This window comes from Neomonachus schauinslandi, chromosome 9 (genome assembly GCF_002201575.2).
Source record: "Neomonachus schauinslandi chromosome 9, ASM220157v2, whole genome shotgun sequence".
Lineage (NCBI taxonomy): Eukaryota > Metazoa > Chordata > Mammalia > Carnivora > Phocidae > Neomonachus > Neomonachus schauinslandi.
The window spans coordinates 23,917,755-23,945,716 of NC_058411.1; the positions used below are offsets into that span (position 1 = coordinate 23,917,755).

At 50.4% G+C, this 27,962-nt stretch overlaps 1 protein-coding gene across 1 annotated transcript in view; it reads right to left on the bottom strand.

Moving 5' to 3' along the window:
• Nucleotides 1-27,962, bottom strand: part of ADCK1 (aarF domain containing kinase 1) — a 115,878-nt gene that overhangs the window by 5,733 nt on the left and 82,183 nt on the right. Inside the window, exons 6-9 of the mRNA XM_021679913.2 lie at nt 25,139-25,297; nt 16,252-16,368; nt 2,962-3,111; nt 1,366-1,563 (exon numbers count right to left, since the gene is read on the bottom strand). Of these exons, the coding sequence (XP_021535588.2) occupies nt 1,366-1,563; nt 2,962-3,111; nt 16,252-16,368; nt 25,139-25,297 (624 nt within the window). The remainder of the gene's footprint in view (nt 1-1,365; nt 1,564-2,961; nt 3,112-16,251; nt 16,369-25,138; nt 25,298-27,962) is intronic.

A 27,962-nucleotide genomic window follows, 5' to 3' on the forward strand; every position in this document is an offset into this window, starting at 1 on the left:
TCTACTGTCTGTCTCCCTCAACCACAAAGCAGATCACACGGAAGGCCTGTCTGCTCATCATTGGATCCCCAGCACCTAGTCTCAGTTCCAGCAAAAACGAATGTTTGTTCGATGAACAAGTTTCAGGAACCATGGGGAGGCACTTTCCACACATTATCAATAAAACAGAAATTATCATCCCTATTTTACGAAGGAGGGAGGTGGTCTCTCTTTAAAGCCATGCAAGCCTGGGGCTGCTGGCGGTCATCATTGCCACCAAGCTTACTGGAGAATGAGGTCAATTTGCAGGAAAGCAGAGCCAAGAGATGGCAAGAGGTAGCCTCTTTGGTGACATCGTTTAAGATTCCATCCAGCCATTCCTAAAGGCCCTCATCATAAGGCAGCTTCCAGGGGAGGACCATGAGGCTCTGAGAGGGGACGAGAACCACCCAAGGTCTGTCTGGCTGCACAAGTGGGACCTGTCCCTTGTGGTGAGCAGGGACCTTGGTGGAGTCCCTTGTGGTGAGCAGGGACCTCGGCGGAGTCCAAGCTGGTCCTCGGCAGAGTCCAAGCTGGCTATTGGCAAGTCTGCACGGGTCTGGCCAACTGATGGACTGGGAAGACAGAAGCCAATTCCATGAGAGAATGAGGAGTCTGGGAAGGAGGTGGCTAGGAGTACAAGGAGGAGGGGCTGCTAGGACCAGTCTCAGCCCAGGCTCCATGGGATTCTCGTCTAGATCCAATGGAGAAATGAACAACAAAGAGAGACCCAAAAAAGCAGTTTTAACAGCCACACACTCAGGGAGGACAATGGGACCTGTGTGTGCTCAGACCTGCCTCAGTGCTGCATGAGGAATTGAGGTGCCCCCACCCCCCCCGTAGGGAGGCATATAGGAAGCTTGCAAGGGGCACAAGTGGAACCAGACTTACTGATGAAACAGTCCCTGGGGATTCCCGAAAGTCCTGGAGGAGAACTTGGTGGAAGCCTGAAATCTTGCGTGAGTGGGTTGGAGCAAAAGGCACAGCAGTGTGGATTACACGGTTACCGTGAGCAGGTTGATGAGGCCAGGAGAGACACAGTGAGACACTGTTCTCTCTCCTTCCTTGCCTCCAGGGATGCTTCTCCCCCAGGACATCGCCAATGCTGCCCATGGAGATCATGGAGAGGTTTCCCCAATGGTCTCCTGCTCCTCCTCTCAGATTCCTGATCTCACCTCCCAAAATCTTGGCCTCCTTTGAAAGGCTCAGTGACATTGGGTACATTAGTTTAAGGACACAGCCCACTAGCCCAGAACCCCAGACCCTGGGCTGGAAGGGGTCCAAAGGCCACCCGTGGCCCCACCCCCCACATTCAGGAGAAGGCAAGGCCAGGAGGGGACCACCTACCTCTGTGGCAGTGACCGAAGCTTGGCCAATGCCCTTGTTGACTGAGTCCCAAGACCGGGCGGTCAGCATGCAGGCAAACAAGGGGTAGAGCTCCCCGGCTCCCAGGCGCTGGCTGTACTTCTTCACCTTCTCCATGTCAGTCCAGATCAGCGACTGCCAGAGGTGGCAGTAATCCAGGCGGAACTCGTCTGTGAGCACCTGCGGTGGGGGACCATGTGGCAGGACCTGAGCCTCCTTTCCCCACGGAAGACCTAGCCCCTGGCTGGTGGACACTGCGAAGGGGGACTGATGAAGACTGGAGCTCCTGTGCATCATCCGCCTCTCCCCCAAAGTTCAGCCATCCCCAAGGGTCCAATGTGAAAGCTACCATCTGGCCAGCCTTGGTCCTGAGTGGCGGAGGTCACTAATTGCCCACCAAAATCACATTCCCTGCCTCCCTCCTAGTTAGATGCAGCCCTCTGCCTGAGCTCTGACTGATGCAATGTGGCAGAAGCTCCACGTCCAGCTCCTGAAAACCTTCCCATGCATGCTCCTCCAAGCCCTCACCCCCACTGCTGGAGGATGAGGAGACCACCCCCAGGGAAGCCTGGGGGGCAGAGCCTCGGTCAGGCCCTGCCTTCAGACGCCTCCACCTACCCGGGACAGGTACGTGAACGAGCAATTAGACATCTGTTGTGTCTGGGCCATCATGCATGTGGGGTTGTGTGACAGCAGCTAGCCTACCTTAAACTAATGTACCCAAAGTCACTGAGCCTTTCTTTTTTTTTTTTTTTAAAGATCTATTTATTCATTTGAGAGAGCGAGAATGAGAGAGAGTACATGAGAGGGGGGAGGGTCAGAGGGAGAAGCAGGCTCCTCGCTGAGCAGGGAGCCCGATGCGAGACTCGATCCCGGGACTCCAGGATCATGACCTGAGCCGAAGGCAGTTGCTTAACCAACTGAGCCACCCAGGCGCCCTCACTGAGCCTTTCAAAGGAGGCCAAGGTTTTGGGAGGTGAGATCAGGACCCTGAGAGGAGGAGCAGGAGACCATTGAGGAAACCTCTCCAGAACCCTCTGCCGTGGACTCAGGATAGACCCTGGATTCTGGCATTGGCAGTGAACTTTGCAACTTCCAAGCAGAAGCTCCTGGCTCATCTGAACCAGATGAGTCTCAAGTTCCAGAGGACAGAGGCTGGGCCCATCCAGCCTCGGGTCCCCTTTCTCACTGCATATTACCTCCTCCCTGGGGCTGAGTGGCCCCCTTCCCCTGAAGTCCCCGCTCAGCAAGGGGCAGCTTACTTCCCAGTGGGCTGACGTGGGCTTCCCGGGGAAGTACAGTGTTCACAGCTGACAAAGCACCTGCACAGACCCAGGCACATCCCCATCTACTCCCCACAGCAGCCCGTGAAGGAGGTGTTACCAACCTCATTTGACTGGAGAGAGCTCGTATGATGGGACTTGCACAAAATGACGACTCCAGGGGCAGGGCAGGGCCTCTCCATCCATCCTGGCTATCTGCTTCCCATGTGTGAGGCCGATCGGGGAGTGGAGTGAGCTCTGATCCCAGGCAGGCCCAGAGCCCCTGGGCTGGCTGGGTGGGAACAGCCTCTCCTACCTGGTAGAGCCCGTGGTCCAGCAGGACGATCTCCGCCTTCCCTGTGTCTGGGCGCTTCCGTACCAGCACGTTGCCGGGGTGCGGGTCACAGTGCACGAAGCCATTGACAAAGATCATCTCGCTGTACATCTTGCCCAGGTGGCATGAGATCTGAAAGAGAAGGGATGTGGGTGGGAGTTATGCCACCTTAACACCTGTCTTGGAGACTTCGACTCTGGCCCCTGAATCCAGTCACTTTCAAGAGGCAGGCCAGAGGCACTGGGTGGGCTTGGGCAGTCATAGTAGGAGTGATGGCCTGGGATCATATAGTTCTTGAGTTTAAGACAGAAGTTCAGTTCTAACCCTGTTCTCCTCAACTTCAGCGGCATGTAGAATCACCTAGAACTCAGAAGTGTTAGAGGTGGGCCCCAGACATCAGCATTTGTTGTCAAGTTCCCAAGGTGATCGTAGTACACAGCAAGGTAGAACCACTGCTTCTAGCATTTCCGAAGGCTGTAACTACCACCCCAACCCCTGACCTCCACTCTTTCCCAATCCTTCTCTTCCCTATTCTCTCAATCTCTTCATTTTCTCCCCAAAGCCGAAGATGGGCTGGAAAGCTGGGGTGGGAGTGGGGTCATCCCAACTTCCCCTTCTCCCAAGAGCAAAGCTGGATGGCTGTGGGTGAGGGATACGTGACCCTGGCACCCCCTAGGGCTGTCCCACCAGCTCCAAGACAGTCCCAGGAGGACCCAGAGTCACAAGCCCTGCTCCCCTCTCTCTCAGGCCCCTTTCCCTTCGCACCTCCCCACCAGAGCCCAGTGTTAATCTGATTTATGAGGTCTGCACAGAAGAAATGACACTGGAGAGGCCATTTAAATCATCCTGTCACTGCTGCCCTCCCTGCCAAGGCGGTCTTCTTATCTCTACTCCCTTTTAATTAAAGCTAAAAGCCTCTTCCCAACTAGGGAACAGCTGCTGAATAGTGCCAGACCTGGGCCCACAGATGGTCTGCCAATGGGTTTCCAGAGGACAAAGAGATGCTCAATTCACAAAGCTGATCCCCAGGACCCACTCTGCCCTTGACACGGCTCTCAGTCCCTGATGGACCCCATGGTCACTAGCAAACATATCCCAGCCAGAGGAGAGGAGCTGGGTCCCATGGATGGTGGGAGAACACAGAAGTAGGGTCTTTGCTTGGCCTACAAAGCCCTGCACAACCAGGCCCAGCCTCCCTCCCTCATCTCATCTCATGCCACAGTGATACTAAAGCCACCTCTGCTTTCTTTCTTCAATGGCCCTGTGCTTTCCTACCTCAGGGCCTTTGCACATGATTGTCCCTCTGCCAAGAGCCTTCCTCCCATCTCCCCTTCACCTAGTTCACCCCTCTCTTCCTTCCCATCCCAGCTCAGCATCACCTCTCTGGAGAAGCCTTCCTTGACCTCCTGGCCTAGGTGAGGTTCTCCTGCCACAAACTCTGTACTTTTCTTTCATGGTACTAGCACATTATTTGTATCATTATTTGATTAATGACCATGTAGCCCACTATTTTAAGCTCCCAAGATGGCAGAGACTGGTTCTATTTTGTTAAATGGCTTTATTGAGGTGTAATTTACATACCATCAACTGGCTCTATGATGCATCCACTTACCTATAACAGGCCAAACATGTGAATATAGGACTCTACCTTCAATATGAATGAGACCCTTGTCTGTGCTTTTTTGAGATGCTGTGGTTCCTGTCTTGATGCTTATCCGAACCCCATGAATCTCTTCTGAATCCCAATCAGTTATAATTGGTCCCAAAATAAATCTTCAAGAATAACCCTACTATAGCAATAGCTGATATCCTCATGTCGGCTTTAAAAGTAGGTACAATTATGATCCCCATTTTGCAGATAAGGAGCTGTGATTCCTCGAGGTTCAACTTACACAGAGCCACAGGGCTACCGACAGGCAGAGCCAAGATTCAAGCTAGGTATGACCCCATGGCCTCCTAGCAGCCACGCTACCTACAGGCTCACGCCAACCTCTCCACTTCCCAAGTGAACAGTGTGACCTTAACAAGTTGCTTCTCTCAGCTTTAGGAAAGAGGTTGTCTGAGTCCTGACACCTATCCGATGTTGCACTAGGTGAAATGAATGCCCAGTACTCTGCGGGCACTTGGAGGACCTCACCCCAGGTCGAGTTCTCAGCCTCAGGCTGAGATGTCAGCTGCCCTAGGGCCACCATTTTCTGTTTCCTCGGAGAGGGGCCCAGCTAGAGTTCGTCCTGGCTGAGCCAGCAAGTCCCCTTTTGAGAAGCCCTTTTGTTAGGCTCTTTGGAGCTCCATGGAGCCATGCTCTGAAAGGCTGCATTTGCCAAACCAATTGCATTTATTAAGTAATAATTCATTTTTATTTGTCAAGGACGCATATAAGGTCCAATCAGGGCTCCTGATCAGCCCAAGATAAGCAGTACAGCCAGACTGAGCTGACAGAATGCCAGCCAACAGCAGAGAAATGACATTTCATTTAGTCTGGGCAGACCTGTCATGGGGAGATATATGATATCCTCTGAGCTTTCTGAAATATTGCTAATCGCTCTGGGCCCCCATTACTATATTGAAAGATGACCCCTAAGGGTCTGGGGACTCAGGATGGGGGAGCCCTTGCCCACAAGGAGTGAGCTGCTGCTAGAGGAGGAAGAGGGGCTGCCAATTATAGCTCATATATACACAAGCAAAGCCATCAAGTGGCCCTCCCCATTTCAACACCCCATCCAGCTGCTCCTACTTGGGTGTCTTACAATTTGGGAGCTGTTCACTTTAACCAGATTTCACCAACATAGATAGATATGGAAGGCAAAGACAAGACAGAAAACCAGCCTAGGCCACCAGCTTCACTCTGGTGCCATCTGGGTATGGCCACCTAGGACATGCCTGATCTGGGGGACAAGTCACCTCCCTTCTCAGTCTGGGTCTAAGTTCCCTTAGCTGTTAAGTGGGATTAATTCCATCTGCTCTACTTCCTCACAAGGTAACCTCCACATTCAAGGTCAAAACGTGACCACACCTGAGAAAGCACTTTATATACTATATACTATATAGGCTATATATTATATACTATACTATACACTATATACTATATAGGCTATATATTACATACTATACTATACACTAAATACTATATAGGCTATATATTATATACTATACTATACACTGCATACTATATAGGCTATATATTATATACTATACTATATACTATATAGGCTATATATTATATACTATACTATATACTATAAATTACTTATATTACTATATAAGACACACAAATGTGTGTGTTGTAATGTGGTAGCTTATTATTTAAAATGTGGGGGAAAAAATGTACCCATTATCACTTTCATCAAAGTGTAATTTTCAAAAAGTTAAAAACATAACTCATAAAAATACAGAATGAACACATGTCAAAGATTGTTTAATTTACCAATAAAGGAGCAAATAAGGGAGAGCTGGTTCAGAGAATTTTGAGGGACTGTGTATTTATGGGAATTTAAACAGGAATAAGAGACGAAGATTCCTGGATTAGATATAAAACTGGTTATTGTCCTACAGAGCAATAAGGAAATCATAACCTTTGAGGTTATCTTTTCTACTGGGCAGAAATTATTTGCATCTCTACCAGATAAGGTCTACAGGTTGACGTATGACTTCAGTCTGAGCCCTTAATTAATTGTCAATAGCAGAGTCAAACACAAGTACATTCCCCTAGATATTAAAAAGCCCTCAGTGTGCTGCCTGAACAATGCCCAAGAATGACTTCGAAAGGATACACCGCACACTCTTGGCCTTAATTTCTAAATTTTGGGTAATTTTTCTTCACATCTGTCAGAGTTGCAGTAAATAGTTTCTGGGAACCAATCTGCCCAGAGAAGGCAGCCAGCCCCCTCCTACTCACGGAGATCCCGAGAATCCCAGATGAAACCCAAGGCCATCACTGGGCACACAACCCTCTTTCCCACCCCCTTGCCATAATAGTTTAGCTATGTCTCGTGATTAAGAGCAAACAATTGTAAACACTGTAATGAACATGGGGATGCATGTATCTCTACCAGATACTGATTTCATTACCTTCAGATATATACCCAGAATGAACTGCTGACTCATACGGTAGTACCGTTTCTAATTTTTGGAGGAACCTTCACACTACTTTCCACAGTGGCTGCATCAGTTTGCCTTCCCACCAAGAATGCATGAGCATTCTCTTTTTTCCACATCCTCGCCAACACTTTTCTCTCTTAGCTTCCCTGAGGACCATTCTAACAGGGGTGAGGTGATATCTCCTTGGGGTTTAGATTTGTATTTCACTGACAATATGTGATGCTGAGCAGCTCTTCATGTACCTCTTGGCTCCTTGCATGTCTTCTTTGGGAAAATGTCTGTTCCATTCCTCTAAAGCTGTCCCTTGCCCTGTGACAGTAGCAGTAGCATCTGCATCAAGACAGGGGGATGCCACCATTTTAGAATGGTATTAGCCAACACTCTGGGGCAGGCACCATTCTGGGCACTTGCCATGGACTCACAGCCATCCTCTGCAGTAGACAGCTGAAGGAAGAAATAGAAAAAGGCAAAGAAGCTTGGTCACCCAGCTAGCAGTGAGTGAAACCGGGCTCCAAACCCAGGTGGCCTGGGTTCAGTGAACAAGCTGTCAATCACCTGCTCTCTCCTTCCTCTGCATGGACAGGGAAGCTCCCGCCTGAAGGCAAGGGCTGAAGTGAAACCCTCTGAAGGTCCAAAGGGCATCCAAGAAGGCATTCCATTTGGAGAAAAGAGTCTCAGAGGGAAATCCAGGACTGCTTCTCTAACCAAAAAACTCATTGTTAACTAAAGCCACAGTATAGCTCTTTTTAGGAAAAAAGTCAGTGACAAGTCTTTTCCTTGTTCTGTGTAAAAAGAATGTGCCATTCATGTAAGTGACTTTAGTAAATACGCAATGCCTTTATTCCCTGACAGGGAGGAGGTACAAAAAAAAAAAAAAAAAAAAGGGAATTTATAAAAAGGTTGAGTAAAAAATTAATTTAGTAAATAATATTTAAACCAAGGAGTTATTTTTGGATTTTTCTCAAAACTTGAATTGGCTGAAAGTGCTTTAATTATTCTATAATTGCATGGATTAATTTATTCCCACCCCCAAGGGAAAGTCTATTTATGTTCTTGGGGGGTGTCGTGCAAACAAGGCCAAGATCTCTCAAAGAAATAAGAGGTTGGTGTTGCAGGATATTAATAATCATGTAAGTAGCCTGATGTTAAGTATAAAGATGTTAATAATTCAAATTCTCCTTGTTCTTCCATCAGTTTATGGCCAGGCTTCTTGAAGCACCAGAGTCTGAAGGACCAGGATTTTACTCTCGGCCCTCACCTCACCCCCGGGAACTTCCCTGGGAATACATGAACCTCAGATTACTTGCTGCTGCCCAGCAAGGCCAAATCATGGAGAGGGTCAATCTTGAACTAGCCAGCCCGGAGATGAAATTCCTGAATGTGAAGGTGTGGGGAACCTCTTCAACTGCACACAGTGCTGGGAGAGGTGGTGAGTGGGTTAATTATAGGAAGCTGGGGGGTTACTCTAATTTTGGAGCTTGGCGAAAGCTTCTCTGGGTTAGACTTACAGTGGGACATCACCCGAGAGCCAGGACGTAGACTATCCCCAAGGCCAAAAAGGCCTCCTCAGGTCTCCTGGCCACTGCACCAAACGCTTCATGTTTCAATCATCAAACAATCCTATAGGGTTTTCTCCTGCCCCCCAATTTTTAACAGGCAGCTGGGGCTTCCAAAGAGTGACTGGTTCATAAGTTGCAGAGCCAGTACCAGGGTCTCAGTGACCAAAGGGATTGGGTCCTAGGAGCCATGAGTACTGGAGACACAGTGAAGGAAGAGCTGTCGACACTTGATATCCCCTGCCTCGGGCAACAACGCACTCCAGAGAAATACTTCCACATCCTCCCACCTGATCTGGGTCAATATAAGAAATGTGGAAAGGGTTTCTTCCCTACACATTTCCTCTTTCTGGCAAGGGGGCCTGAGGGCTGGAATTCCAATGTAATAACAACTTGTGTTGAGCATGTCTTGGGGCCACTGCACCAAACACTTCATGTTTCAATCATCAAACAATCCTATAGGGTTTTCTCCTGCCCCCCAATTTTTAACAGGCAGCTGGGGCTTCCAAAGAGTGTCTGGTTCATAAGTTGCAGAGCCAGTACCAGAGTCCAGGAAGGCTGACTCCACTCCTAACACCCCTGCTGTTGGGGAAAGAAATCTCCAAGAACCCATCTCGTGCACCGAGATCTCTCGAACATCCCCACACTTGTCAAGATTTGGTCTGACACGTTAATGGAGTTCTATATGAGGACAATGGAAGGAGAGGTTTTGTTTCTAGTGATTTCAGTAAGCAGGATCCTTCATGCCTCTTCAGCTTCGCTCCCCTGGTCCTCTGGGCACTTTCTACCACAGAGCCAGAGGCCCATGAAGTGGGAGACAATGCTGAGGAAAAGTAAGTGTGGCATTCAACACAGGGAGACTGGGGCCTAACTGCAGCATGGCCTTTCAGATGGGGGGGTCACCATTTGCTCAATCGATGACCGCTGCTTATTTTCCAAGTTTATGTACCCACGACAACAGACGTAGGTGGAAAGGAGGGGGGCAAAAAGTCTCAGGAAGACATGCCTCTGTGAATAACAACATCATGAATTATACATGATCTCACACAGGGCCTCCTGGGTGGCTCAGTCGGTTAAGCGTCTGCCTTCAGCTCAGGTCATGATCCCAGGGTCCTGGGATCGAATCCCGCATCAGGCTCCCTGCTCAGCGGGGAGTCTGCTTCTCCCTCTCCCTCTGCCCCTCCCCCCTGTTTGGGCTCTCTCTCTCAAATAAATAAATAATCTAAAAAAAAAATAAAATTAATGAATTAATTAAATACATGATCTTACACAACTTCACAGCCTACAGTCTACACAACGACCCTGTGAAGTCAGTATTATTGGGACTCCAACTACACAGATGTGGACAATCACTCAGAGTTTAAGTAACTTACCCAAGGGAGCCTGGCCAACAAATGGTAGAGCCAGGCATAACCCCAGGGCACCCCAACTTTGAAACCCTCCCACCACAGCACCCAGCCTCCCCTTCTGCCACACTCTGTGCATCCCTCTGGTACAGCACTTACATGCAGTGCCTGCACACAGTAGGTGCGCAACAAACATCTGTGAAAGATACATTTGAGACCCTTCCGTGGCTCCCAGAATGACCTGGAATGGATGAAGTGAAGAAGCATGGCAAGGGCTTCTGGCTAACCGTGGCAGACTGAACCTAGACACTGACCCCACTCCCTTCCCGACCCCACTCCCTTCCCGACCCCACGAAGAGGGCTAAAAGAAACGAATACAAAGAGCCCCCAACAACAGAGAGAGCAGACAGAAAGAGGTGAGCAAAACTGCCTTTGCCGGGGGGGGGGGGGGTGCGGGGAACGCGGGACAGACAGCTACTGAGACCTGGCTTAGCCAGCAAGACAACGAGGGACCCTAAGCTGGCAAGGGGGGAGCTTGAAGTTTGCCCCAAGCCCACAGAGGCTCAGCAAATGACACCACTGAAAACCAGAGTTGGGGGTCTTGAAAAAGGAGGATTCGTGGGAAGGCTTTCAAAGTATGATCTGAACCCTTGATCCCCACCCCACCACCACCCCCACTCTGACTCAAGGCGAGATCTACTTTCTGGAGAGGTAAAAAGATAGGCTCTGGAGGCCACACCACATACCAAGAGGGCCATCCCAAAGACAGAGGACTGAATCAAAGTCCAGCCAATGACCCCTGGGAGCTCCCTGCCCTCTTCCCCTAGCTGGCCCCCAGGCATCTCTTGCAAGCTCCCCATCTCTGCACCTACCCCCACTCTTCACAGACAGCAGGTGTCTGCCTACCAGACCCCAGTCCCCATCCCCACCTCCCCCAAACTCCCAACTTGGTCACCTTTCTCTCTAGCTAATTTCACACAAATTCAATTGGGCCTCAGCCCAGGCAGGGTCTTAAACACACACTCACTGAAATCCAATTAACCTTCGATAAAAGGTCTGCAATCAATAGTCGTCCTACAGCTTGAGGAGGCTCCGTCCAGCCTAGGAAAGCGTGCTTCTGCTCGACCTTTACTTTTAATAAAATCATTGACAGTCACTGTCACCAGCTCTTAATGTGACTGGCAAATATGATCACCAGGGCACGCCCTTGGTAATATGCAGCTTCTGGGTGCAGAGACTCAAACAAAAGAGGGCCCCCCAAGGCTGCTGCCCCCCCCCCCAGGCCTCAGGCTCCCTGGATGAGTGAGCACACTTGGGCTAGCGCTGCCCCGTTCCTGAAGGCTGGCCTTGTGGCAGTGGTTCCTGGACTCCAGTCAGTGTCTGAGCCACCTGAAGAGTCTGTTAAAACACAGATTCTTGCAACCCTTTCCACTCCAGATTCTGATGAGTCAGTCTGGGGTGCAGCAGAAATCTGCATTATTAAATAAGCTCCCCTTGGAGATTCTGAAATAGATGGTTGAAGTCTTAGCTCCCAGCAAGCCAAGAATCACTGTTGTGTAAAATATCCAAGCAGGACGTACCCTGAGAGTCCAGCTAATCCAATGCCTTCAATAAGAAAACTGAGGCCCAGAGAGGCGGGGTGATTTGTGCAAGGTCACACAGCGAGCCACTGGCAGAACAGGGGCTAAAATGCAGGCATTTCTCTCCCTGACTCTTTGGGTACTGGCTACTTAGACTGGTCTTCAGGTCCTCACATGCCTAGGGATCTGGAACCCTCCTCACCCACCTAGAAAGCGACTCCTTTTACAGCCACTTCCTGAGCCCCGACTTCAAGCTGAGTCACCCGCCTGTGGCAGCCAAGATGCCACTAAACACCCTATCACCCAGGATTTGGGATGCGATATTTGCCCCTTGTCACTTCTGGCTGTCCCATACTTCCCTCCCCAAGGACACTCACAGTCAGCCTGTCCTAAGGAGGGCTTCTTCACTCCAGGGACTGACTTGCTGAGTCCCACAGTCCTCAGGAGACTTTAGAACCTCAGAAGTCTGTTAGAAACTGTCAGTCACATGGAGTCTCCTGAACCTCCCCCTTCCCCACTCCCAACCCCCGACCACCCACACCCACCCACCCCCACCCCCACACGCTCATGCCCCACTAGTGTTCCGTGAGGCCTGCAACTCTGATGCTGCTTGGTAAGAGACATACGGATTAGTTTCTGTAAAGTCGGGCCTGTCCCCTGTCTTCTCCCAACCGATGGTCAGCGACAGCACAGTAGGGCACACGGGCCACACCCGCCCACTGCCCAGCCTGAGGTCTCTGCAGCAGTATTTAATGACAACATCCCAGAGTACCAAAGAGCCTCCCAGGTCATACAAACCCCAGAAGCCAGGGCCGGGGGGGACTGAGGACTTACGTAATCAAGACAGTGTGGTACTATTAGAAGGATGGACCAATAGACCAATGGAAGAGAACAGAGCTTCCAGAAAAAGACCCGCAGGTGACTGATGACAGATGCCAGACCCAAAAGACTACACCGTGGGATTCTGCTTATATGAAGTTCAGTAGTGAGCGGAAGTGATCTCTGGCGACAGTCAGAAAGGCAACTCTGGGGGTGGGTGAGGAAGCCTGCCAGAGGGCTAGAAATGATTCGCATCTTTATCTGGCTAGAGATTACATAGCAGATCCGTATGAAAATGGTGGACGTGTACCATCAGGATCTGGGAGCTCCCCTCTCTAGGTCTCCAATTCCTCACCTGCAAATAGAGGCACTAAGCCCTCCCTCCTAAGCTTACAGTATAGAAAGCATCTGGCACACAGTTGGGCAGTTGGTAAACGCTAACCATATAAGGAGGTAAAGGAGGAAAGGACAGGGTCCAGTGATGGTAATAATCATGAAAACAACAATAATCAACTAACCACCAATCTGGAGCGCCACCCATACCCCAGGCACTGTGCTCCGTATGGCTCACACACCGCTTGTCTACTCATCTCTCTAAAAGGGGAACAGTGTTTGCATGAAATGGAAAAAAAAAAAACATGCCTGACATGAGTTCAAGGAAGAAAGCCTGCATTCAGTGAGGGCCCATGTGGGGGGCAGAGGTTCTTAGTCAGCACTGCACTCCCTTCTTCAAGGAGTTACTGATGTGGCCGTCACTCTGGGGGGGAGGTGGGGGGTGCTGGTTCCAATGCAGCCGGAGTCTGATCCCTGGGAGGGGATGGAGAAGGTGGAGGAGTAAGAGCATCCGACAGACCTGTGTTCAAATGCTTGGCTCTGCCCCCGCTAGCTGTGTGAGGTTGGGCAAGTTGTTCTCTGAGCTTTAGCTTTCTCATCCAATCATGGGGTTATGGTCTCTCATCTAGCCCTTGGCAGGCCAGCTGTAAGGAGTGAAGATTACATGTGCCATGGGTCTGGCACAGATTAGTTGCTTATAATTATTATTATTTCTGTTACTGTTTTCCCCAAATCACTCTGATATCGGCCTGCCCCACCCTGCATGTCCACAGAAAACAAAAAACCAACACTCTGCCCCAGCCCTGCCTCCCAGAAGCTAACCCAGGGCGTGAGGCTGGCTGATTTATTCTCCATTAATTCACAGGGTGTCCACCAAGGGTCTGCTCTGCCCGGAACGCTGGCCTTATCTGCAAGGACGTTTAAAGAGGGTGGGAGGCAGGAGCAGATGAACCCGGGCTCTTGGAGGGCAGCCCCCGGCCCAGCCCCCGCAGGCCCCCTCCCTCCAGCCCCACTGCCCCTCCTCCCAGGCACCTCGCTCAGCCTTGAGAGCCGGCAACTACAGCAGAGCACATCTTTGTTTGCACTTGTCTTTGAAAAATCAAAGCTGCCTCTGATAAAACACCACTGCAGCCCTGGACTCACTGTATCCAAAGAGATTAATGGATTTGGGGGCGCTGCTGAAATGAAAATCCCACGGCAGCGGCAATAAGTAAATGCTGGTAACCTGGTGGGGGAGGGGGAGGTATGAGGCCTGTGGCATCTTTCCTGATCCACGTTAGGCTGTTCAGGAAGAGCTGGAGATGATCTCCCTTCCTCTCTCTCCCCCTGCTCACTGGAGCCAAAGATTTTGCACCCAAGGGTCCCGGTGGGCAGAGGATCCCTGGCTAGATGTCTAGGGACACACCCCACCCCAACCACCAGTGGAGGAGATGGGCAAGCAGATCTCTCCCTCCCTCCTGCGCAGGAGATCGACCCCAACACCTTCCCAGGCCTACCCTAGAAGGCAACAGTGACTGGAGCAGAGTCCGAAGCCCCAAGTTGTGCTACTGGCCCAGTGACCTCGGGAAAGACATCCACTGCTCTCCCTCAGAGTGCCCTGCCATCCGGAAAGTGGAGGGCTGAATTAAAACAGTCCTTCTCTTATCCTTTCCCAACCCCCAAAGGGAGACCTCTTCCAGAAAAGCCCACCAGGCAACCCCAGTGATGGCAGAGCAGGGGGCGGGGGGGCCTGGTGCCTGCCCAGCCTCCCCACCTTGCACACACATACCCTGAGGCCCCAACGGTTCCGGGAGCATCATTCCCTGAGTTCCCAGGAGGCCAAGGCCCGCTGTGGCTGAGCCCTTCCCAGCCATGTTCCCAGCAGCAGTGCCCTACGCTCTGACGCAACCTCTCCTTTTACAAACTAAAAAACAGTGGAGTCAGAGGGGCTTGGGTTTCAATCCCAGCTCTACGAGCTGTGTGACCTTGGACAAGTTACCTTCCCTCTCTGAATCTCTGATTCCTCATCAGAAGAATGAAGACATTAAGACCTGCCTCCCAGGTTTATTATGGAAAAAAGCACTTGGTACACCAGGTTGGGCATTCAATAAACACAAGGAGATAAAGGAGGAAGAAGGAAAGGACAGAGCCCAAAGATAATGAAAACAACAACAATCTTGCTACCATACTGGAGCACGAAGTACCTGCCAGGCACGGTGCTCAGCACTCGTGTGGCCCTCACAACCTTCTTAGAAGGAGGTCTTTGTCCCCATCAGCAGAGGCCACACAGGCACTTGGAGGCCTGAGCTCCCAAGGTGCACCCTCTCCTACCATTCCACTGGCTCATCTGCTGAGCCAAGGGGTAGTTTCCTCCTCCGGGCCATCCCACCACTGGGACCACAGGCTCATCTTCATATGTTGCCTGGGGTGGGAGGAAGGAAAGAGCATTCACCTGTCTCCACTGCTTCCTCTCACCCACCAGAGCGGTGGATCACATCACTGCACTCCTCAACACCCTTCATGACTCCCCAGTACTTTTGAGGTCCTGCCCAACATCTTCACTACCTGCCCCCACCCTATTTTTCCACACTCCCCTGGAAATCCTGCCAAACTTCACCATTCCCTTCCCCTTCCTTGCCATCACTGCCCCCCAACTCCTCCACCCTGACACACACACACACCCAGCAAATCCCTGCTCATCCTGCCAGGAAAGCTGACCTGCAGCAGAAGCAAGCACCTCCTCTGTGTAGCTCCCTGGGGTCTCGCTCACACCCCTCCCGCTGCCCAGAGGGTCTTGTAAGGATTTAGCTGTGGATCTAACAGCAACACTAGGTGGTGAGCTCCTTAAAGAAGGGAATAATGCCTGGCCCCCTCTGAAGTCCCCTACCTAGCTCAGAGGAGGGACTATAAAGATGATGGGTGTCGTTGAAAAAGTACAACTCCATCATTACCTGTGGGACCCTACAGCAACCGAGAAGAAGAAAATGGGATACAGGCCTCAACCCCACTGGCCAGCTTTCTTTCCCTGAGACCAACGGGGTGGGAGGCAGGAGACAGAAGCCTTCCTTTTCTTGTAGCTCTGTGAAGTAGAAATAGTTGGCTCCTGCTGTCCCCTGCTGGCCTGACCCCCTTGAGGTCTGGGGAGCAGCAGGGAGAGGGGAGGGCGGGAGGAGGGAGGAGGCTGTGCCCAGGCCCCACAGGACCAGAAGCAGTTAAGTCCCACGGATTTCACGGCACTGTTCTCTGGGGCCGCTCGGCTCTGTGGGGCTCGGATGGTATAAGAGGACAGACGGTAGTCACTTGTTGGAGCATGAGCTGCAAGAAGGGGCTCAGCATGGGCCTGCACCCCACTGTGTGCAGCCAGGCCCAGCTTTAGGAGACAGGGCAGAGGGCTGTACCAGATGCCCTGGGAGGATGCTTTGTGCTCAGAGATACTGTAATTCCTCAGACAACAGGCTCCGTTTCAAGGCAGTGAGACCTCACAGGGACACACCTGCCCTCGGTCAGGAGCCCCGACCAAGCCCGTGTCCCGCCACAGCAGCCGTGAGCGCTCAAGCTCACCTCGTTGACGTCAATCTTGTTCCTCTCCATGTAGTCTCTGTCATTGACCTGGCCGCCGTCCACAAACTCCATCAGAAGGACCCGTTTGGTGGACAGCTCCCAGTAGATGCGGGGGACCTAGAAGAGGCAAGGGCAGGTCAGAAGGGCTGGCCAGCCCGCAGCTAGAGGCCAGGACCACAGAGAGGCACAGTGAGCCAGGCAAGGGCAGATTCTCCTCCCAGGAACACGAGACAAAGCCCGAGGGGGACCGAGCAGTGACAGGCAGGGGCAGGGGTGGGGCAGGCCACATTGCCTCCTCCACCAGGCAGGCCCCCGGGCCCTCCTTTAAAGCCACCCTCCTGCTTAAGGACCAGAGAACGGCTTCCCCACCCTCCTCAATGCCTCCAGACACCATCAAGAACCAAAAATTGGGACTTAGAGAAACAGGTGAGGAACCCCTCATACCTGAGCCAGACTTGGCACTGAAATCTATTTCCCTCTCTCACCAGGCCCATTGCAGGCTCCTCACGTGAATCTCAACCTTCTGCCTCAGTTTCTACACTTGTGCAATGGATGTATTACATGTCTAGGTCTACGAATGAACGAACGAACAAATGACCGAATTTTTACTGGGTGAGAAATTTTTCAGTCAGGAAGTCCTGAGTTTTCTCATGCCCGTCTCCTACAAGTCTTCTGTGGCAGATAATGCTGGATCCTAACCCAGCAGCTATTCCCAGTCCTCCTCTTCCCCAGAGACAGGAGAAACTACACACGTTCCCTGCCCACCTTGCAATAGCTATGGCCTCGTGACACAGTGCTGGCTTAGGAAACATACATGGAGGCCTGCTTGGGGCTCTGGGAAGGTTTTTCTTTTCTTCATAAAAAGGCATGTGCCTAGGTGGCTCAGTTGGTTGAGCATCTGACTTGAGCTCAGGTTGTGATCTCTAGGTCCTGGGATCGAGCCCCACATGAGGCTCCCTGCTCAGCAGGGGGGCCTACTTCTCCCTCTCCTCTCTGCCCCTCCCCACTGCTGGTGTGAGCTCTCTCCTCCCCCTCTCAAATAAATAAGTGGGATCTTTAAAAAAGGGGAGGGTGGAATGTTCGTAAATGGTGTAACTCTTCTTACCCTTCTTTCCTACCTTGAAAATGAATGTGATACCTGGAGCTGTAGCAGCTATCTTGCAACCATGAGAAAAAGTCCAAGAAAATCAGAGATGCTGGCCCTGATACCATCACACCACTAACACAATATCAGCAGGCAACTGCTGTACACCTTCTTGCCATGTGAGGAAAGTAAGTCTTTTTTTGTTTAAGACACTCTAAATTGTGCTGTTGGTTACTTGCAGACAAATGCATTCCTAATTAATTCCTAATTCCTGACTCTAAGAACACCCAGTGGCCAAAAAGAGAACAGATTTCCCCGGCATGAGACAAGAGTTGGGACTGCAACAAGGGCTGCTGGGCTGCCCGATGAGTGAGTGACACCCAAGAGCACCCCCACTGCCAGGAGGGAGGAATGACTGGGATATCGGCATGCCACGTTTCCCGAACAACTCATGATGGGCTTGTTTTCACTTACAAATAAAACAAGATAGAAAAAGAAAGAAAGAAACAAGGGCAGTTAATTCAAGGGTTTGGGGGAATAAGGACTCCCCTCATCTTGACCCCCAAAACTCATCTAGCAATAAGACCACAGCCCTCAAGTCAAGAAACCTATTTTCCTTCCTCATTCTGCAAATACTACCATGTCTTAATCCAGCCACTTAACCTCCAGTGCCTCAGTTTTCCTTATCACAAAGGACTGTTCCTGCCCCATCTCAAGAAGGAGCTCTGAGAATGCCTGGGGCTGCACACATGTGCAAAACACTCCGGGCTCCCTGGAACAAAGGTTCCAACTGAAGTCAAGGTGCCACTGTGGTTTGCTACTTTCCTACCGTTCTTGCCATTTGAAAATCTGGGCTAGTAGAGAAATCTGTGACTCTCTCTGACTGTGAGCTTAAAATTCAGTCTTGCGTGGCATTTTTCACAAGCTATCTTTAAAAATAGGAGTGCAAGTTTGCTGTTGTTGGCTGTGGCTTCCAAATGGAAGGGACATATTTTTGAGGTTAAGTTCTTTTCTCGGTTTGTTTGAAAACCTAAGCTTGGCAGTGGGCGCCTGGGGCTCTGGGGACACAAGGTCAGACCCCCATCTGGGCCTGCCTGGGGCAACTTGGAAAACCACTTGAAAGAGCCACAGATGGAAAGAGAAAACCCAAAGTCTGGAGACTCTCTGGGCTTGTTAATCAGGGCAGTGGGAGCACTGCGCTCCCCCCTCCTCCACCTTTCTCCCCAGCCTCCCTCCCAATGCAAGTGTCCTGTCAGACAACACAATGGCCCCTGCCACAGCAGCCTAGATCTGAAACGACAGAATACCAAAGCCGGGAGGTAGAGAGGTTTGTCATGGGAGCTCAGAGAGGACCGCAAATTGCCCCTTGACAACTACATCACAGAAATGACTACAAAATGCAAATTTGCTCCCTGCTCACTTAGGAGAAACTTGGCTTGACTGTGGGACCTAAGGTCGATGACTTGCCCCTAAATCACTCTGTGAGCAGGAGGGTTTGGGAGCATAAGGTGAAATTCACCCCAACACCCATGTTTCATCCCCGTGCCTTCTGCTCCTTTCATCAAAGTGGAGAAAGATGAAAGAGAATCATTCTAAAGAGGCAATGAGAAGAACCCTCCCATACCCCCCCCCCAAACAAAATTCAACCCAGGGAGGCTCGTGGCCAGGGGGACCCACTTACCCCACAGGCAGGTTCACACCCTGGCCATCAGGACTTTGAGTCCAAAGTCTATCTCCTTGCCACAAATCAGAGGCCCCACTCCCATGGCTCCACCTGCCCCCCACCCATGCTGGGGCCAATCCTGATCCCAAGAAGGAAGGCACAGATTATGGAAAATTCCAGCCCGAGAACCTGGGCCTCAGCCTCACAGTCTGGCCCTGACCCCACGGTTCCATTCTGTTCCTGTGCTTTGGTCAATGCACCTGTGATGCAGGCCCTGGTTCGCCTGGGCCCGTGCCCATCTCCTGGGGAGCCCAGGGAAGCAGAGCACAGACCCCGAGGCTGATTGCCAGGCTGGAGCCCTGGCTTTGCTCCCTCCAAGCTGCGTGACCTTGGGCAGGTTTTATAACCGGAGTGCCAGCTTCCCACCTGTAAAATGGCGATGACATTTACAGCGAAGCAACATTCCCAACTTCTTACGAGCATGTGTGGAATCCTGGTGCTCAAAACGACAGCACACACTTAGCCCCTGCTGGACAGACCCCAGCTGCCCTATGAGAGCCATGTAGACCTTCACGGATGGTTCTGACACACGACCAGGGCTGAGGGTTGATGCTACAGACAGTTCAGCAGAATTCAGATCTGCCCCATAAACTCTTACGAAGGCAGAAGAGCACCGCAGTGTAACCCGCAGGCTCTGGAGCCAGGCTGCCGCCACCCAGAACCCGCCTCTGCCCCTTCCTGGAAGCTGTGTAACCTTGGGCAAATGGTTTCATCTCTCTGGGCCTCAATTTCCCTGCCGTTGACAAGGGGCTAATCGTGGCCTTTCCCTCGTGGGACTGTATAAGGATTAAGAAGTAAATACAAGCAAAGCACTTTTTTTTTTTAATTTTATTTATTTATTTGACAGAGAGAGATACAGCGAGAGAGGGAACACAAGCAGGGGGCGTGGGAGAGGGAGAAGCAGGCTTCCCGCGGAGCAGGGAGCCCGACGCGGGGCTCGATCCCAGGACCCCGGGATCATGACCTGAGCCGAAGGCAGACGCTTAACGACTGAGCCACCCAGGCACCCTCAAATTTTTTTTTAAAAGATTTTATTTATTTATTTGACAGAGAGAGACATAGCGAGAGAGGGAACACAAGCAGGGGGAGTGGGAGAGGGAGAAGCAGGCTTTCTGCTGAGCAGAGAGCCTGACGCGGGGCTCAATCCCAAGACCCCGGGATCATGACCTGAGCCAAAGGCAGACGCTTAACGACTGAGCCACCCAGGCGCCCCTTGGGACTCTGCATTTTATCTTTTTATTTTATTTTTTTAAAGATTTATTTATTTATTTATTTGACAGAGACACAGCGAGCAAGGGAACACAAGCAGGAGGAATGGGAAAGGGAGAAGCAGGCTCCCCGCAGAGCAGGGAGCCCGATGCGGGGCTCGATCCCAGGACCCTGGTATCGTGACCTGAGCCGAAGGCAGACGCTTAACGACTGAGCCACCCAGGCACCCTCAAATTTTTTTTTAAAAGATTTTATTTATTTATTTGACAGAGAGAGACATAGCGAGAGAGGGAACACAAGCAGGGGGAGTGGGAGAGGGAGAAGCAGGCTTTCTGCTGAGCAGAGAGCACGACGCGGGGCTCAATCCCAAGACCCCGGGATCATGACCTGAGCCAAAGGCAGACGCTTAACGACTGAGCCACCCAGGCACCCCTTGGGACTCTGCATTTTATCTTATTTTATTTTTTTAAAGATTTATTTATTTATTTATTTGACAGAGACACAGCGAGCAAGGGAACACAAGCAGGGGGAATGGGAAAGGGAGAAGCAGGCTCCCCGCAGAGCAGGGAGCCCGACGCGGGGCTCGATCCCAGGACCCCGGGATCATGACCTGAGCCGAAGGCAGACGCTCAACGACTGAGCCACCCAGGCGCCCCCAAGCAAAGCACTTTAAAAAGTGTCTCACAACACAGGCACGTAAAAAGTATTAAGTCCTACTAATTATTCTACACCGGCGGTTCTTCATCTTTGAGATTCATAGGAAGCTGTGGTGCTTCTCCAAAAGCATGCACATCCGTCGAGGTCTGCCCACAGTTTCTGGAGAGTCCCAGGATCCTGGCCTTGCCCTGAGAAGTGGCCCCCTGAAGCGGGCCCGCTCAGGAGCGGACTGCTCGACCTCTCCCTGCCTCCACATGTCCAGGCGCGCTCTCATCTCTTCTGGTCTCAAACCCTGTGCTTCTAAGTCTTCTCCCTCCTCCCTTGTCTCAGCTTTCCCCCAGGCTGGTCACAAACCTCACCACCTGCCCTGGCCCCTCCCACAACACACAACAGATCCACAAATGCCCTGGTCTTGACCGTTCAGCCTGGCTGCCCTCTCACCCTCTCCCGGCCTCCCTGACCCTACACTTCCATTCGGTGCTTGTCCAAGGCTCAGAGATTTAGAGCTTAGGGCTGAGGTTATTAAACCCCGTTGCAAGATGCCTCAAACACTGAGAGGCAAACTCTTCGCTCAGGCTTAATTACGCACAGATGTTGTGATGGGGGGCCCGTGTGCAAAGGCAATCTATCTCCAGTTTTAAGAGCTGAACTGGGTTCACAGCGCAAAATTTGCTTCTCACTTGTTATGTGTTTAGGCAAAATTAATTACTCAGGAGCCTTAGTCACACCATTGTCTTAGGAACAGTGTGTGGGTTTTAGAAGCCGCAGGTCAAATTGTTACATTAATTATTTACCCATTTGGCATCCTCATTTCAGAAATTTGTGTTATTATTATTATTACATGTCCTGGTCTGGCAGATGCTAGTTGGCCCCAGCCAGAGGATGATTTGCTGTTTCCATGGGAACAGTGAAGGAGATGGTTCTGTTTGGTTCATAGTTCTGGTGCTGAGGAGCACCCTGCCAGCTAAGAGGCAACAGAATGTCCTCAAGCGAGCACCAGAGATGAAATCAGAAAATCTGGGTTGCAGCCCTAGCTCCTCTACTCGAAGACTGTCACCTGTAAGATGGGGTGATGGCTGTTGGAAGGATCCAATGTCATGGTACCTGGATAGCATCCAGGGAAGCAGAAGAAACATTTAGTCAGTACTGCCTACCCATTTGTACACTCAACAGTTCCTGGAAGCTCCCTCTAAGCTCCTTATCCTGAGCAGAATGAAGTGCTTGCTCTTGGGCATCCACAGAAACATAGCCAAGTCTCTGTCACAGGCTGTACATCTGGGCATGGCGCAGGCCTGGACTGTGGCAACACAGTGTGTCTGTGCCCCACTAGATGGGACCTTTTCTCAGGTAGGAGCCAACCATCTCTTTCTCAGCTAGGCCCCCCCAACTCCTAACACAACAAGCTCAGGAAATGCTTGGAAATGTGGGATAAAGCAGAGGAAGACATGGGAGATGCAAGCAGAAGCAAACATAGTTTAGAACCCACGGCACCATGCTAATAAGTTAGTATGAGTCCTTGTCTGAGAGGGCCACATTTTTATTGAACTGGTGGCTTGAATTTCAAGGCTGGGGCAGTGTTACCAGATCTAGTCTGCACATGGGGATTTACAGGCACAAGAGGGTCTGTATGTCCAGATCTATGATGGTCAGCTGAGGAAAAGGCAGTCGAACACAGTACTGGAGGCATCCAGGCAGACCTGACTTTCAACTCACTCAAAGGGTCAAACTTGGCCAACGGCCACATCTTTCACCAACATCAGTGTGAAGACACTACACTGATCCACAGTTGTGGCTTTTCCTCCATGATCTGAGCTTTAGGATTCCCAGGTGGCTACGGTAGGTACACTCTCAGTCTCCCCATCTCTGTTAATAAATCTGGATAGCAGAAGTATAAACACTACCTCCATTTCTTATGATGTCTTCAGAAGCCACATGAACACTTTAGTCAAGAGCAAGAGACCTTTCCATTCAATGTACTGAGACCCCCTCCCCAAGAAGAGCACTACCTATTTGCTCTGGAACTAGCACCTGGAGATCCTAATGGCTCTGTGACTTCCCTTCCCACATGCTCCAGGCTTCCTGTGAAGAGAGAAGGGCTGATCTCTTCAAAGAGTTGAAAGCCAAGCTCTCTGGTACAGAGTACCAGAGGGGCCCAACCCCGTGTACCATGAAGAGGAATCCCCAGGGTAAAAGGGTCTGAGACCCGCCAAGGACCAATATGTTGTAAGAACAGTGGTGTTGGCATGCATCTATCTAGGGAGAAGCATATGGAGCCCATGGGGAACATCAGGCCAATCCTCAAAGACCCATTCCAGTGCTGGCTCCTCAGCAGAGCCTGCCCTGCGCTGATCAACCACAGGACTCCCTTCCTCTGAATGGAAAGCACTTAGCAGCAGGACCTCTTACAAAGCTGCTACTTTGTATCATTTGATGTTGTTTCCCACAGTAAGTGTCCTCTATCCTCAGACAGGCATTTCTTCTATAATACTTGAAAACACAAATTTTTTCTAATGCAACTGATATATTAGGGGGGCAGTTTGATCATAATGCAAATCTTGCATTGGCTTATGTGAGCTATCCTCCCCCAGAAGCACCACGTGAATGCAGGAAACTGCTTCCCGCCAGACTGCACGACACGGGCATACACAAAACACACACACCCCAACATCACCACGGGTGTCATGAGTCCCGCCCATGCACATCCGGCGTTACAACTTTCTGTCCAATTCCAGACGACCGGCCTTCCACCACCTCACAATAATTCACAAGCGGCAACTGTCGATGCCCACCTTACAAGCAGATGTCATGATAGAGTGCCACGTGCTCTGTGGTCTTACGTACTTCTTAGCCATTTAACATGCATAAAACTGTGCTATTTCTAGTAGATTCCCACCTTCTTTTATTTTCTGTGTCACTGGTGACATTGTTTTAAATTTGCATTCTCTCTTTTGTGAATTGTCTCTTTTTGTTATTTTATTTTCTACTGAAGTATAATGAACAGTGTGACATTACTTACAAGTGGATGATTCAACAATCCTATACATTACTCAGCTGCTCATCACAGTAAGTGGACTCTTAATCCCATTTATCTATTTCACCCACTCCTCCATCCACCTCCCCTCTGGCAACCACCAGTTTATTCTCTGTATTTAAGTCCACTTTTTTGTCTTTTTTGTTTGTTCATCTGTTTTGTTTCTTAAATTCCATATACGAGGGAGATTATATAGTATTTGCCTTTCTCTGTCCGATTTATTTTACTTAGCACTACACGCTCTCCATCCATGTGGTCGCAAATGGCAAGAGCTAATTCTTTTTCATAGCTGAGTAATATTCCATCGTGTATATATCACATCTTCTTTGCCCATTCATCTGAGGATGGACACTTGGGTTGCTTCCACATCTTGGCTATTGTAAATAATGCAGTAATAAACACAAGGCTGCATCTATATGGATCATATGTTAGTTCTGTTTTCAGTTTTTTGAGGAACCTGCTTGCTATTTCTGACAATGGCTACACCAATGTACATTCCCACTGAACGGGCACAAGGGTTCCTTTTTCTCCGCATCCTGGCCAACCCTTGTTACTTCTTGTCTTTTTGATTCTAGCCATCTGACAAATGTGAGGTGATAACTCACTGTGGTTTTGGTTTGCATTCCCCTGAAAATAAGTGATGCTGAGCATCTTGTCATGTGTCTGTTGGCACTGTTGTAAGCCTAGCCCTATTTTCCCCATAAGCCCTGTGGTTTCTGTTGTGTGAGTCTGCATACTATGGAGGTTTCTAGGAACACATACATTGCATTATAAGAGAACTGACTGTATATTAAACAAGGCAATATATGTATAGTGTTAGGAACAGTACCAGAGCATGGTAACATTAACTACCATCATCATCAAAGTCCTCATCCCATGCTTCACAGAGGCAGAGACCACAGCTTAGAGGCCCTTGGGTAGCACTCGGTGTCTTAGAATTACAGATCATTCAATAAACATCTGTTTGGCTCAATCAATCACATTTGGTATATCTTTGTAATGGTGCCCTCAAGAGCTTTAACGTGAAACACTAGGGACAAATCATTCAGGTTCGGAAAGAAGACTCGGGAAGGAGGCATCCCCACTCATGCCCTGCAAGGGAGGGATGTTCAGGGCAGGGACCAGTCTTCCCCTGCACTCTCTCACCACACCACCATCCCCCCCATTGCCCTGCCCCTCCTACCTTTAAGAAGTCAAAGTGTTTGAGCATTTGGGCCACTTTCTCAGCATTCCTCCCTTCATTGAGGAAATCCAGCTCCAAAGGCAGGTTCTTCTTGGCTTCATCCACCAGCCACATGAACTCAAACTCTGGAAACAGCTGCTTCACAGCCAGGACAAGCACCTGAAATCCACCGAGCACCCCATCAGTCAGCCCATAGCACGCACCATGGGAGCTCCGTTCCCTGCCCTCCTGCCTAGGTCTGGGCATTGACAAGTCCCCAGGCCTCGCCTGAAGCAAGGCCTCCCTGCTCCCGGGGGCCTATCCCCATAGTTCAAATCCAAGATGAGAAAAGCCCAAGAGCTGCCAGCAGTAAGAACCCCCACATGCCAAGCACTCCCCGCGTGCCCAGTGCTGGGCCAAGCCCTTACATTATTACTCCACTCAGTCTTCACAACTCTGGGAGGTCCGCAGTAGACACTTATCCCCCATTTTACAGATGAGGAAGTCAAGGCTCTGAGAGGTTATATGATCGTCCCAAATTTGCCCAGCAAGGAAGCACAGAGACGGAATTCCACTTGAGTCCACCCAGCCCCCAAACCCTTGCTCTTGCTCACTTGCCGACTGCTGCCTTGGCTGCACCCAGACTTGCTCCTCATGGGCCTGTTCACAAAAGGCAGGGAGGGTGCTGCAACTGTAGGGCGTTCTGTTCATTTCTTAAGCTGAGGGGTTGGTACCTGAGCATTTATAATGTTGTTTTCTATACTTTTCGCATGTCTAAAATATTGCTTGATAAGAAGTACATTGGAATAAGAAAACAAGGTTGGATAAGACAGGAGGAGTAAGAGATAAGGGATGTGACCACTGGGATAAAAAGCTCAGGTTTCTGGCAATTTGGCCACATTATGGATTCTTGAGTGAGGACATGATGGAAAGCAGGATTTTCGTAGACTTATAGGGCATTTACCAGTTTAATGATGTGAAATTAAACGTTCCTGGCAGAGAACAGGAGCCCAGTGGCATCTGCAGAGCATGCCATGACCCCTACCATGGGCTGGGACTCAGTTCTGAGGCTGCCCCACACTGGGGCCCTGGATTCGAGAGAATCTGGAAAGTTTGTGGATGATGGCTCTGCAGTAGGTGACGAGGGTGAGGCCAGGAACATGGGAGATGCATTTCCTGAGAGAAACACAGAAAGGAACTCTCCTGTTCCACTATAAGCCCTCCTTTCAGTGTTTAAAGTGACCAATCCTACCAGAAATTCTTGATATGGATTATAGTCCCAGTTCTCCAAGAATGCCCATCTCCATTCCCTGGTTATGCCAGACAGCAATGATAAGAATTAAAAAACCCTGGAGTGCCTGGGTGGCTCAGTCAGTTAAGCGTCTGTCTTCAGCTCAGGTCATGATCCCAGGGTCCTGGAATCGAGCTCCGCATCGGGCTCCCTGCTCAGCGGGGAGTCTGCTTCTCCCCCTCCTTCCCACTCGAGCTCTCTCTCACTATCTCTCTCTCTCAAATAAATATTTTTTTAAAAAAAGATTTATTTAAAAAAAAGAATTAAAAAACCATGGGCCCGTTGGTACCAAAAACCTACGCCATCTGTTGTGGACTGAATGTTTGTATCCCCCCAAATTCAATGCTGAAGCCCTAATCCCCAGGGTGATGGTGTTTAGAGACGGGGCCTAGGGGAGGTAACTAGGTTTCAATGAGGTCATGAGGGTGGAGCCTCTATGATGCTTTTCATGTCCTGATAAGAAGAGGAAGAGACAGAGCTCTCTCTTCCACGTAGGGGCACACAGGGATGGTAGCTCTTTTCAAGCCAGAAAGTCCTCACCAGGAACTGAATTGGCCAGCACCTTGATCTTGGACTTCCGGCCTCCAGAACTACAAAAAATAAACATCTGTTTTTGGTTTTGTTTTTAAGAGAGAGTGTGAGAGCAGGTGTGAGTGGAGGGGGAGGGGCAGAGAGAGAGGAAAAATCTTAAGCATGCTCCATGCCCAGCAAGGAGCCCAACTTGGGGCTTGATCTCACAACTCTGAGATCATGACCTGAGCCGAAATCAAGAGTCGAACGCTTAACCAACTGAGCCACCCAAGTGCCCCTAAATGTCTTTTATTTAAGCCACCCGGTCTATGGCATTTTGTTATAGCAGCCTGACCAGACTAAGATGCCGTCCCATATACCCAGAAGGACTCACTGAGCTCCAGCTATGAACCTAGTCTTAAGCTTCCTTTTGCCCTGGTCTGTATGATGCCCAGCACTGTGACAGGCACATGCAATACAAAAGAAAGAGATCTAAAGCAGGGCCATTAACTACAAGGCATTTACAGCTTTGTCTTTAAACCCTATGTCCTAGACGATGTACCAGATGCCATTCTAAAGGAATCATCACACAAGGTTATTATACTCAATTCCTATCAAAACCCTTTTTAATTACATTCGGCTGCAGTCTAATTTCTTTTAAGTCCTGTCTAGTCTTTCATGGGCTAGACCTGTGACCTTATGATAATTGATTTAGTTTATGTTTTGTTTCTGTTCGAGTCACACAAAGCTAGGCGGGAGGGGTGGCAACAGCAAGGCCTGGACGGCATGTGTCAGGCCCAGGCAGTGGGGACCAGCGGCCCCCAAGGCATCGCGTCTCATCACCATGCCCTCAGACAGCCCTCAGCCGCCACCAAAGGGGAGGCAGAGCTGGTGCACGGGGAAACAGACGCACTCACGGGGGCCAGGGCCAAGTGCACAGCTGACATCTGAAAACACCTGAATTCCACTCTCTGGGCTCCGAGTTCAGGGAGAAACCTCTTGGATGTTTTGCTCCAGCCTCAGTTCCAGAGGTTCTCACGCAGG